This window comes from Papaver somniferum, chromosome 5 (assembly GCF_003573695.1).
Source record: "Papaver somniferum cultivar HN1 chromosome 5, ASM357369v1, whole genome shotgun sequence".
NCBI lineage: Eukaryota > Viridiplantae > Streptophyta > Magnoliopsida > Ranunculales > Papaveraceae > Papaver > Papaver somniferum.
Window position 1 is genome coordinate 58,500,042 of NC_039362.1, and position 12,189 is coordinate 58,512,230.

The 12,189-nt window shown below is 36.0% G+C and overlaps 1 protein-coding gene across 2 annotated transcripts; it reads left to right on the plus strand.

The window, feature by feature from the left end:
- Positions 1 to 9,752: 9,752 nt before the first annotated feature.
- On the plus strand, positions 9,753 to 11,784 carry LOC113281653. 2 transcript variants are annotated; one of them, XM_026530439.1, is made up of 5 exons: positions 9,753 to 10,154; positions 10,263 to 10,667; positions 10,748 to 10,838; positions 10,971 to 11,174; positions 11,426 to 11,784. In XM_026530439.1, exons 2-5 carry the CDS (start codon positions 10,640 to 10,642, stop codon positions 11,460 to 11,462), a joined length of 360 nt encoding a protein of 119 aa, XP_026386224.1. In that variant the 5' UTR covers positions 9,753 to 10,154; positions 10,263 to 10,639; the 3' UTR covers positions 11,463 to 11,784. The 2 variants fall into 2 exon arrangements, with proteins under 2 accessions (XP_026386224.1, XP_026386225.1); XM_026530440.1 differs by having other exon boundaries at positions 9,753 to 10,655.
- Positions 11,785 to 12,189: the final 405 nt, after the last annotated feature.

The window sequence follows — 12,189 nt, forward strand, 5'->3', positions numbered from 1 at the left end:
TTGTCGTTTATGAACAATTTCCCTTATACGTCGAAAGGTACACGTACGGACAAGTTTGGGAACCCCAAGAGAATTTCCAATAAAATCAAGTCCATGATTACGACAAATTTGGCTAATCAAACAAGGATAGCTTAGCATCTTGATGTGATAAGTCATCGTCATCATTTGAAAGATGATAAAACCACAAATATCAAGACTTGTATTACTGGATACAAGGAAGTAGACCAATTCCGCAAACTCATAACTCCACCATGAATTTTCAGTTGTGGAGGGGCAAAGGTTAGGAATGCCAAGTTTTCCAAAAACTACTAAAGCAACACTAAGATCATTATTAGGAAACTTCCCTTGACTCCAAACAATCTTCTTTCCACAAAGTCCAATAGAGAAATCATCATATGATGGACGTTCATCACTTGGTCTAGGTAACCTTACGTTGCCCAATGGTATTTCGGCAATCTTTGAAATCAATTCTCTATTAACAAGAAACCTTTTTCTATTTACCATGGATTTGAATTCCATCTTGTTAAAATCAACATCATGAATGTTGGCATAGAAAATCCTTGTTAAAGAATCAAAACCTTCACCAAGGCCATTAAAGATATTACCAAGATTGAATTTTCTAAAGCATACCAAATCCTCTTCATGCTCACTAGAGAAATCCAATTTCTTTTCTAGAATGAACCCTTTTGAAGCAATCTTATCAAACATTGTAGCACAAGAATCATCCACAAACCTAATTCTAAGAGAGTTTTGATCACAAGGAGGATTCAAGCTAGAGGATTTTGAGCTTTTAAAACTCCTTTTCATGCTCCTAAAAATCATCATAAAGAGATACACAAGAGGAGATTACTTACTTGAAGAGAACCTCAAACACCCTTCCTTTTGATTTCTTCAAAGAAGCTTTAATGGTGGAGAAGCACAAACCCTAGTTCACGTACGCGGACGGAAGATGAGGAAGGAGATAGTTCGCGGACCACATACATATATATCCCTCATTCATGGGCTTGGGATGTAAACGAACCGTGACCCACAAGACTTAAGGGATTTTCTTAGCCCTTTCCACATTAGAGGTATGCAACCAACATACATGTGGAAGATAACAGAAGTAATAGAAATCTAACCAATCAAAAGCACAACTGTACACATCTCAAGCCATTTCTTGCCCCACTTCAAGGTATGTACAAATGGGGAAAGCCAGTCTTGTTACCAAGAGGCATAATGTGCAGAGAAATTCTCATGCGGATCTTATGGTTGATATGTGTGAATAGTTCCTGTAGTATAATCAAAGTAATGATGATGGTCAGGGAAGTTAGAGCTTTCTATCATTCGTTTATTCTGGCTAGAAGAAGGATTCTTCCGATTTCTGGGTTGTACAGTATTAACAGACTTAACACATACGAACCCTTTTCAGAATGATTCTTAGACTTAACAGAATTGAGTTTTTCTAAGAATTAAAAAACGCCTTCGAACGCTTTGAACAGATCTTTATCAATCGATCCTTTACGATAGTATTCCTCAAAAAGATCAAGAGTTAATCTAGTGAGGTTCCATATCCTTGAGCGTGTTGAACCTTTTCTCAATTTTTCCTTCTTTTTATTTTTTTCTTCTGACTGCTTCTTAACATCTAAATCTCCCCTTTTAGATGAAGTAAGATTATCATGAGAAACCAGAGATTTTAACCATAACAATATCTGAACAATCTTTAAGGAATTCTGGCGTGCGTTACAGATGCCAAGAGCAAGTTTTCCAAAGAAATTTCCTATAGGGCAATTTATAAGGAACGAGCAAACACAAACTTATTAGGTTTACCGTGTTTGCCTGCTCTGATACCAATTGAAAAGGCAGGGGTCTAACAACACCACCTAATATTTCGCTTAGCAATTTGTATGGACTAACTCCGAAATACTTTGCTAGAGAATCAACTCGACAGTCAAACTCAATCTAGATAAAAGTATCTCAAGGAGTTAAAATCTCTCTCTCTTGTTTTTGATATTACTCAAGCTAATAGAAATCAACGAGTCCTAACCAAACACAAGGAATACTTGGACGGTACCAAAGACCAATGTCCAAGGGTCAATCAATATCAATCAACAACCAAAGGTCGGATTTCCAATTGATGATCACAAACACACAACCTGTATTAATGCGGAAATAGAAATAACACAGACACTAGAATTTTGTTAACGAGGAAACCGCAAATGCAGAAAAACCCCTGGACCTAGTCCAGATTGAATACACACTGTATTAAGCCGCTACAGACACTAGGCTACTCCAAGCTAACTTCGTACTAGACTATAGTTGAACCCCAATCAGTCTCCCACCGATCCAAGGTATAGTTGTACTCCCTATGCCTCTGATCCCAGCAGGACACTGCGCACTTGATTCCCTTAGCTGATCTCACCTACAACTAAGAGTTGCTGCAACCCAAAATCGCAGACTTGATAATAAACAAATCTGTCTCACACAGAAAAGTCTATCAAAGGATAAATCTGTCTCCCACAGAAGAACCCTAGGTTTTTTTTCCGTCTTATGATATGAAATCAAGGTGAACAGGAACCAATTGATAATCCGGTCTTATATTCCCGGAGAACAGCCTAGATTAATCAATCACCTCTCAACAGTCTTACTTGTATAAACAAGAGGACGTTGAGGAATCACAAACAGTGAGACGAAGATGTTTGTGACTTCTTTATCTTTACTTTCGGAGAACTCTCACGATCTCAAGCCAATCAATAAGATTGTACTCGTACGATAGAAGATGCAAGATCAGATCACACAACTATGATAAAAGTAATATCGGTCTGTCTTCACAATCCCAATGAAGTATTTAAGTCGTTAACCTGGTTTTAAAGAAGAAAACCAAAGGTTAGAGGAGAATCGACTCTAGCGAGCTCACTAGTATCACACAGACGTGCGGGGATTAGTTTTGCCCAATGCTAGATGTCTCTTTTATATAGTCTTCAAATCAGGGTTTTGACTTAGGTACAAAGCAATCAATACTCACCATTAGATGAAAACCTGATTTAGATTCAAGCTAATATTTCTCAACCGTTAGATCGAAAACTTAGCTTGTCACACACACTTGAGATATACATTTAATGGGCTTGTGAAAACCGTTCCCAAACGTGTACGTGTATGTTGGTTCAACATAGTAACCCAAAAGGTTAACCATATGAGCATTTCATATTAACCTTGTTCTTCTTCACCATAACTAGTTCAATTGACTCAAATGAACTAGTTAGAAAGTTTTTCAATTGCTGTGAGATCTTATGTAACTACACAAGACACAATTGAAACAAAGATGATTCGATTCGATTGAATCGGCTCATGAACTTTATAGCCACGGTTTGCATACTGCATTCCTTAGTAATTTAAGTTTCATGTTCAGAGCACATATTTAGATCATAACCCACTCAAGTACGCAAACAAGTTCGCGGACTTAAGGCAACCGGAAGAGTTTTCCAAACTCGGCAGAAAATCTCGGCAAGGAGACTTCCGCCAGTTCGCGGACTAAACACGCAAACGAGTATTTGGAAAATCCCAGCAGAAATTCTCGGTAAGAGAACTTCCGTCAGTTCGCGGACTGAGTTCGCGGACTTGGCAAAGCCAATTCCTCCGGTTTCTCTCAATCAACAAAGTTCTCAAACTTCGGACTAAGGAATAAGACTTATGCACATATGTGTTACCACACAATGCTTATATTCATCATTAGTTATATTGACCTAAACTCTCATTCCAACCATTGAAACATTCTTAGAGGACGCTATATAGTTGTTACATTATTTCTCGTCAAAGCGAATTTCAAAGTGATTGAAACATTATGGCTTTCGTCATTAGGTGAAGATAAACCCGATCAAAGCGAAATGCTTTACCAACACAGGATTTCGAGATATAGATAGGCGAGATATACTCGGCTCGAAATATCAAATGTGTATGATCCAGTCTATATAGCATACGACTTTTGTCTCATAAGAAGTAGGAGATAAAAGAGATAGACTTTTGAGTGATAGATAAGTTCAAGTATCCATATACCTTTTTGTTGATGAAGTTCCACAGTTCCTTGAGTAGATCTTCGTCGTTGTATGATGAATCGCCAAGAAGTCCTTGAGCTCAACTACACTTTTCTATCCTAGTCTAAGACTTAGCTATATAGACTAGAAATCAAGACTCATAATTTTGATCACTAACATTGACAAACATGCTTGATACAGCAACGCATGCGAGGTCGACCAATCTATGCTCTAACACCTTGCACCAGATCTAAGCTCAACTATGTTTTCAAAAGGTTGAAGAACTGATTTTCACTGGTTGAAGAATCTAATTTCGTGACCGAGAGGTTGATCTTCGTCTGTGGTCTTCAATTGTTAGTACCTAAAAATTACTTCCAGGTAAAACAAATGCACCGATGTGGTACTTTCTTTTTAGGTTTGAGAATCAAAATTGAACAGGACAATCCTAAACCACGATAGTTGTTAGAGCACTGCTCGGTCGAACTCGCATGCGTTGCTATATCAAGCATGTTTGTCAATGTTAGTGATAAAAACTATAAGTCTTGATTCTTGTCTACTTATAGCTAAGTCTTGGACTAGGATAGAAACTGTAGTTGAGCTCAAGACTCCATGGCGATCATCATACAAAGACGAAAAATTACTCAAGGAACTTGTGGAACTTCATCGACTAAAAGGTATGTAGAGACTTGAACTTATCTATCACTCAAAAGTCTATCTACTCTATCTCCTATCTTGAGACAAAAGTCGTATTGCTATATAGACTTTGATTATACATATTTGGTATTTCGAGTCGAGTTTATCTCTCGTATCTATTTCTTGAAATATGTTTTGGTAAGCTTTCGCTTTGGCCAAGTTCATCTTTACTAATGACGAAAGTCATAATAAGTTTCAATTACTTGAAAATGGCTTTGACGAAAAATGGTTTGTGAATAACAATCATATAACGTCCTCTAAGAATGTTTCAATGGTTGAAATGAGAGTTTAGAATATATAACCTTGGAAGGATATAAACATTGTGTGGTAACACATATGTGCGTAAGTCCTTATTCCTTGAACCAAAGTATGCGTACTTTGTTGATCAGGAAAACCGGAATTAAGGTCCGCGTACCAATACGCGTACCATCGGAAATTCACGTCCCGTGAAAATCTGCTGGAGTTTGTGAATTGAAAACAAACTCATTCCTGATACTTAAGTCCGCGTACCAGTTCGCGTACCTAGGTTGGTTATTTTCTATAAACGATTATTCGTGAACTTAAACTTATATAAACTAAGGAATGCATGTTTGCAAACCGTGGCTATAAAGTTCATGAACTGATTCGAGTGAATCAAATCGTTTTTGCTTCGTTTGTGTCTTGTATACTTCTATAAGACCTAAGCAATTGAACAACTCTCTAACTAGTTCATTTGAGTCATTTTAACTAGTTGTGGTAAAGAAGAATATGGTTGATATGAAAGTGATCATATGGCTAACCATTTGGTTAACTACTTTTGAACCAACTAAGTGTACATGTTTGGGTACGGTTACACAAACCTAAATAAACGTGCATTTGATTTGTGTGTAACAAGCTAAGTTTGATATAACGGTTGAAAGATATTAGCTTGAATCTAATCAGGTTTTCATCTAACAATATTGAATGCTTTGTTACTAAGCTAACATTGATTGCAAACCCTGATTTGAAAGACTATATAAAGGAAAACTCTAGCAACTGGGAAACCTAATCCCCACACCTCCTGTGTGATACTAGTTGTATTAGCTAGAGTTGATTCTCCTTTAACCTTAGGTTTCTTCTCGAGACCCTGTAGGTTAACGACTTGAAGACTTCATTGGGATTGTGAAGCCAGACCCAACTATTTTCTCTGTAGTTGCGTGATATGATCTTGTTGTTTTTATCGTGATTGAGTGCAATCATAAGATTGTCTTGAGATTAACTTCTTCGATAGGCAAGATATGAAAGTAGTCACAAACATCTTCGTCCCATCGTTTGTGATTCCACAATAACTTGTTTCTCTAGTCGATTAAATTTATTGTGAGGTGATTGATAATACTAGGTTGTTCTTCGGGAATATAAGTACGATTTATCAATTGGTTCCTGTTCAGCTTGATTTATCAAAAAGCGGAACAAACCTCGTAGGTATTTCTGTGGGAGGCAGATTTATATATTATTGTAGACTTTTCTGTGTGATACAAATTTGTTTATTAAAGTCTTCGACTTTGGGTCGTAGCAACTCTTATTTGTGGATGGGATCAACTAAGGGAATCAAGTGCATAGTATCCTGCTGGGATCAGAGACGTAAGGAGCGCAACTGTACCTTGGATCAGTGTGAGATTGATTGGGGTTCAACTACAGTCCAGATCGAAGTTAGTTTGTAGTAGGCTAGTGTCTGTAGCGGATTAATACAGTATGTGTTCAATCTGGACTAGGTCCTGGGGTTTTTCTGTATTTGCGGTTTCCTCGTTAACAAAAACTATGGTGTTTGTGTTATTTCTTTTTCGCATTATATTTTGTTATATAATTGAAATATCACAGGTTGTGCGTTGTATCGATCAATTGTGAAATCCAAACTTTGGTTGTTGATTGGAAATTGATTGATCCTTGTAGAATTGTCTTTGGTACCGTTCAAGTGATTTCTCTTGTATTCAATTAGACTCGCAGATTTCTATTTGCTCGAGGAAGTATTGAATCGAGAAAGTGAGATATAACTCTTTGATATACTTTTATTAAGATTGAGTCTAACTATCTAGTTGATTCTCTTAAAAGTATATTGAAGTTTGTCCATACAGATTTCTAAGCGAAATATTGGGTGGGGTTGTTACACCCCCGCTTTTTCAATAGTAGTCGTTCCGTCCTGCTTCGGTCACGATGGGGAGGAAGATGGGTTGATCTTAGGGGAGGGAAGAAAAAAAGTTTGAGAAATTGACAATGGTATTGAATTGTATGTGTTGGGTATTTAAAACTGGGAAGAATACAGAGCTTTTGGATATGAAAGCTTGTTCTGTCTTCTAAATAGGATAAATAGCCTATTTATAGTAGTTTATAATACACAATACCAATCTCATAAGTTGTGGAAGTCGTGAGTTATGGAGAGGTGGAGATGGTGGGATAGTGCGAGATAATTTAGGGAAGTTTCTGGAAATGCCTTTTATATTGCACCCACTATCTCTCCTAACTTCTGTGACCGTGCCAACTCTAACTTTTCACATGGGGTGTTTCCACGCCGCATGTTGTCGTAGACCACCATACCAATACCCCGGTATAACAACCACACCCAACTATGGTAAAAATCACTACAAGAAAAGTCGCTTTTAGTGGCAAAATATTGAGTCACGAAAACCAATTTCTTCGTTGCAAAAAGAATTCAGCGGCATAAAAAGTTTCATCACCTATAGTGAGTCGTTAAAAGTGTTCTGCGATGTCCTTAAGAAATCTTCACCGAATTTTTTTAATTAGCGACATAAGTCTTTAGAAAGAAAATTTACCAATATTGCTAACGCGGTGTGCCAGTTTATTGGGAGGGTATCTAATTTTATATAATACAACCAAACTAGATTCATTGTTATTTGTTATACTTTTCAAGTGAATTTTTTTACGAATCAATTATTGTAGATGTCAAAGAATGTAAACTAAGATTAAATGAGTTTTATTACCACATAAAATTATCTTGGAGTTTATTTGTGTAAATCATTAAGCATGTGTGATGAAAGACAAATTATGGAGACACACGAACTTGCTTCGTAAATAACTTAAGTAGATTTGTAAGCATACGAAAATAAATGAAATATTTCTTTAAGCATGTATATCAAATAATATCTAATGAAAACAAACCCGAAGAATGAATGAAGTAGAAGAAGTGTTACCAACCTCGTCACAATATATATATATATCTAAATAATTTACGTGAATGAGATACTTAAGCATATCCAATGGATCAAACAGATAATAAAGACGGATGAAATCATCTTGGAATCGACTAGTGTAAATCTCAAAGAATATTCAATGAGTCTAAAGAAATAATATACGGTCCAGAACGTCGATGAGGTAAGATGGGAAGTTGGTCATATTTAGTATGTATTGCAATTATCGACGACTCTTTTAGGATCACATCCTCTTAAATCCCCAGGAAAACTTAAGGATCAAGCTGAGTGATGCAAAAAACTTGATGCTTCTCCTTCAACACTTTAAGAAAGATGTGGCAAAAGGAAGCAAAATCCATGGACCAACCTCATCAATTTCCACCCAATAGGAACTAGGAGATCACCCCAAGTAAGCCTTCCACATTCAGCGTCACAAATCGACCATAAATTCCTTCCTCAATATATGGAATGCACTAGCTCGCAGTAAAGGTCGAAAATTATAGATTTGGATGAATTATTCTAAGTTGAATTATGTAGTTTTTTATGCATGTACTCAATAAGATCGAGAGAATTTTAGAGTCGACAATTTGTCTCAAGATCGACTTATTTAAATTTCAAAACATATCTAATAATGTTGAAAGAATTAAGAGGCTGCGGAATTTATCTATAATCGACTTATGTAGATATCCTTGTATGTTTAATGTGAGCGAACAAATTTCAGTTCAGATGCAACATTTTAGGAAGCAACTGGTAAAGTAACCAGATCTATAATTTTAGGAATCAACTTATGTAGATATCCTTGTTAGAGTCGGATTATATGTATGTTCACATAATCCGATTATACAACCTTTGATTTGTTAACTGCTATGCCCCCAATCAAAATATTTAAGGGTCCACATAAATCATTTCTTGGTGGAAAAAATGTTCATTTTTCTGTGTATTTTGTGGTCTAGAATCGGATTACATGACCACTTATAAAAACTGATTCCTTTTTGCAATGTCAGGAATCGGTTTTTATATATGTATCGTGTAAACAAATTATGTATACGGAATTCGTAAATGTACTTTGAAATTTACGAATCGGTCTATGTGTGCATATAAAATTAGTTTATATATAAGTTATCAAAAACCGATTATGGGTTTAATTGGTGAATCGAAAAACTCAACCCATAATCTATGAAGGAACGAACATAAACCAATTATGTGCAGAGTTTTTTAAAAAAAGAATCGATTTTTTTATGTTTTGAAGATAAATCAAGATTAACTATTTTTTACTTTATTTTGATTAATCATCAGTTAATTAGCCATTATGTAAAATAATTGGATATGGGATGTTCTCTTTTATCACTCTTTTTTATCTTCTAGCAACATGCCCAATTAATTACTCTAGTACCCAGACTAGCCAAGAAATCTATAAGCTATCTAATATGATCTCACCGATTTTTTTTTTGGCCTTAATGTACTTAGAAGAAACACCAAAATTTGGCGTTGTGGCCGAGATCGGGCGATTCTGTTTAGGCTAAATTGAGCCCGTATATACTGTATCTTTTTGTGCATATATTTTACGGTCCGCGAGTTATAACCCTAAAGGTGTCACTATCCATCTATAAAAAACCCATCAAAACAAAAGTAACACAAAAACCCCATCAAAATAAAAGTAACTCAAAAACCACAAAGAATTTTGATGAAACCAATTTTGAAATTTGGGGTTTTTCTATCACCTTTTAAAAATTTGGGGGTTTTTGTATCAATTTTGTTTAAGATGGAGTTTTAATTGATCCCAACATTTGAATGGGGTTTTTGTACCACAAGTTTGGTCACCTTGGGTTTTTATGACTAGTTCTGTATATTTTAATAATTCTTTTTATTTTGTTTATCTTCTTCCGATCCTTCTCCTCTCTTCTCAAATCCTCTCATGTGTGTTCTAGGTTTTAGCGGCAGCTTAATTTTGTGATTCAGGGGGGCGAAGTCGAATGAGAAGAAGAGACACAACAGAGATGCTAAAAGTTTCACTCATCTTCACTACCAGTACAACGACCATCACCACCGTCTCCTTCTTCTTCATCCCCTGTTACATCTAAGAGTGATAAATACCAAATACTTTGATCAATTTTTTTTATAAGTTTCGATCAAAATTAATCAGTACCTGGAGAAATTAGTGATTATTACTGAGTTAGGCATGGATCATTCTTATATTTCCTACTTAAGTTTCAGTTTTTTTCATGAATTTTAGCTAAACTGAAAACTCAGGGTTTCATAAATTTGGGGATTTTAGAAATTGTGTTGAAATGTAATAATTGATACTCTTATATGAATTGGGTTTCCTTTCAAATCGAGTTTTGTCACTCTAATTTGTATTTAATCGATTTTTTAATTTTCCTTCTTTCATGGCAAATAGAGGAATTCAGGTAAAGAAGAAGGAATAGAGGATGGGTTCTGCTGATGGTTGTTATTGACAAAAAAAATCAATGGAGGGGTTTGAATCTGATGCCATATTCTTGAAGCTGCAGCTGTGGATGTTGAGAAATCAGTAATGATGAATGATATGGGTTTTACTGTGGTTGCGCATGGGTCTGAGACAATTGATAAGAAAATGGAAGATGGCATGAATTAATGATAGTTTTTAGTTTGTTTTGCTTCCGAAAGAAATTTGTTGGGAAGGTGTTTTGTGATGTGTATTTGTAATGGAGAAATTGTAGCTGCAGGGATGGATGGTATTGGCAGTAAAGGCGATGGTGATTGTGCGACCTCTTGCTTGCAAACATCATCTGCAAAATGGGTGAGATGGTTGGTAAGTCTTCAGGTATTAAGGGTTTCGGCATAAAATTGCAGTCGACTCATTAGGACCCCAAGAACAGTTGTAACGCTCGCATGGAAATGCAGGTAACAACTATGTAGATGGTCAGTGGGCTGCTGGGAATGCACCGATGTACTACGTTATGTCTCCAAAGGATGTCATCATTGCAAAGCCTAGGTGAGTCGAAGGTACCAATGGGAAACGGTAGTGTTCAATAAAAAGTATTTTCTGATCTTCTAAGGACAGTGACATGATGATTTTTGATCTTTACAAGTGCTTCAGTGTATGTTATTATTGTTTGAATGGCAGAAAGATTATCCTTATTACGGTCATTTTTGTTGAAGTACTTTATTTCAATTACTCGGCGCTTCTTATTCTTCGTATGGATGCGGAAGATCGTATTAGCTTGGCTTCTTCAACACGGGAATCACGGGAATCAGGTGGTTTACTGTTGGAAGAACTAGGAAAATCTCTTGGAACTTGCCTGAAGAAATCAAATTATTTGCTGAAAAGGTAATGGTACTGCATTCGGACCATGCGAGTTTGCATTAGTTTGTAAATTACTCCGTCTTTATTCATTTACCTTTTTTTTTTTTGCTCTTGATTCAAAGTAAATTAGGCTTAATTATAGTTATTAGCTCTAAATCCATGACAATTTGAAAAATAGTTCCGATAGTATATCCATAAAAAAATGCTGAAACCTGCAATTCGTCACATTCTAGATACTGGACATCTTGAGACACTAAACACCTTCTATTCTTTAGACTTGATGCAGTTCCTTGGCCCTTACAACTTATTTGAGCAAAATAGCTGCATTCAAAAAAGAGAGATCAAGCTGAAGAAACAAAAAAAAGAGCTGATCTCCCGTAGTCTTCATCGGTTTCCAACGAGGTAAGGAGGTTATTCTTTATTACTCCTTAGTTGTGCTGATCACTTTGAAATTTGATCAGTTCCCTTTGACTCTTTCTTTGTGGAATCAATGTATATTTTCATTATGGGTGTTTACAATAATCTTTATCCACAAATATCAAACCCTTTCTTTGAACCTTGTCTCAATGATCGAACTTAAAGATATGAACTGAGTGCCATTTGATGAGTCACTGAGAACAAAGGAGAGGGATATGCAAAGGATGAAGTAATGAAAGAAGAAGTCATTGCTAGTAGTAAGGACTTGTTACGATCCATTGGTTCATATAGAATCCATGTCCTAGGTGTATCAAAAAATATTCTTTTAACTAAGCATATATAATAAAAACAACCTATAACGCTAGTCACTATTCCTTAGGAAGTATGCCCCACAACCTAAAGCGGCGAAGAACAAATAGAATTTGCTACAAAAGTCGGCTAAAGGGGGTATTCCTGCGTATGAGAACATAGTAATGGAAAAGGTAATAGCCAAAATAGGATTCGTTTTGGCTAGAGCGCCCAAATCCGCTATATATTTGACACGGGTTTGCCGTAATGCTGGAACTATGGCGAATGCATTTATGGTCATTGATGCATAAATAAAGAGACCAATTAGTAGTGA

Coding starts and splice junctions, on each gene's coding strand:
- LOC113281653 (XM_026530439.1), top strand. CDS start 10,640: ATGGGTGAGATGGTTGGTAAGTCTTCAG. Junction 10,668..10,747: donor GATGGTTGGTAAGTCTTCAG/GTATTAAGGGTT, acceptor ATGGAAATGCAG/GTAACAACTATGTAGATGGT. Junction 10,839..10,970: donor GTCATCATTGCAAAGCCTAG/GTGAGTCGAAGG, acceptor TTTGAATGGCAG/AAAGATTATCCTTATTACGG.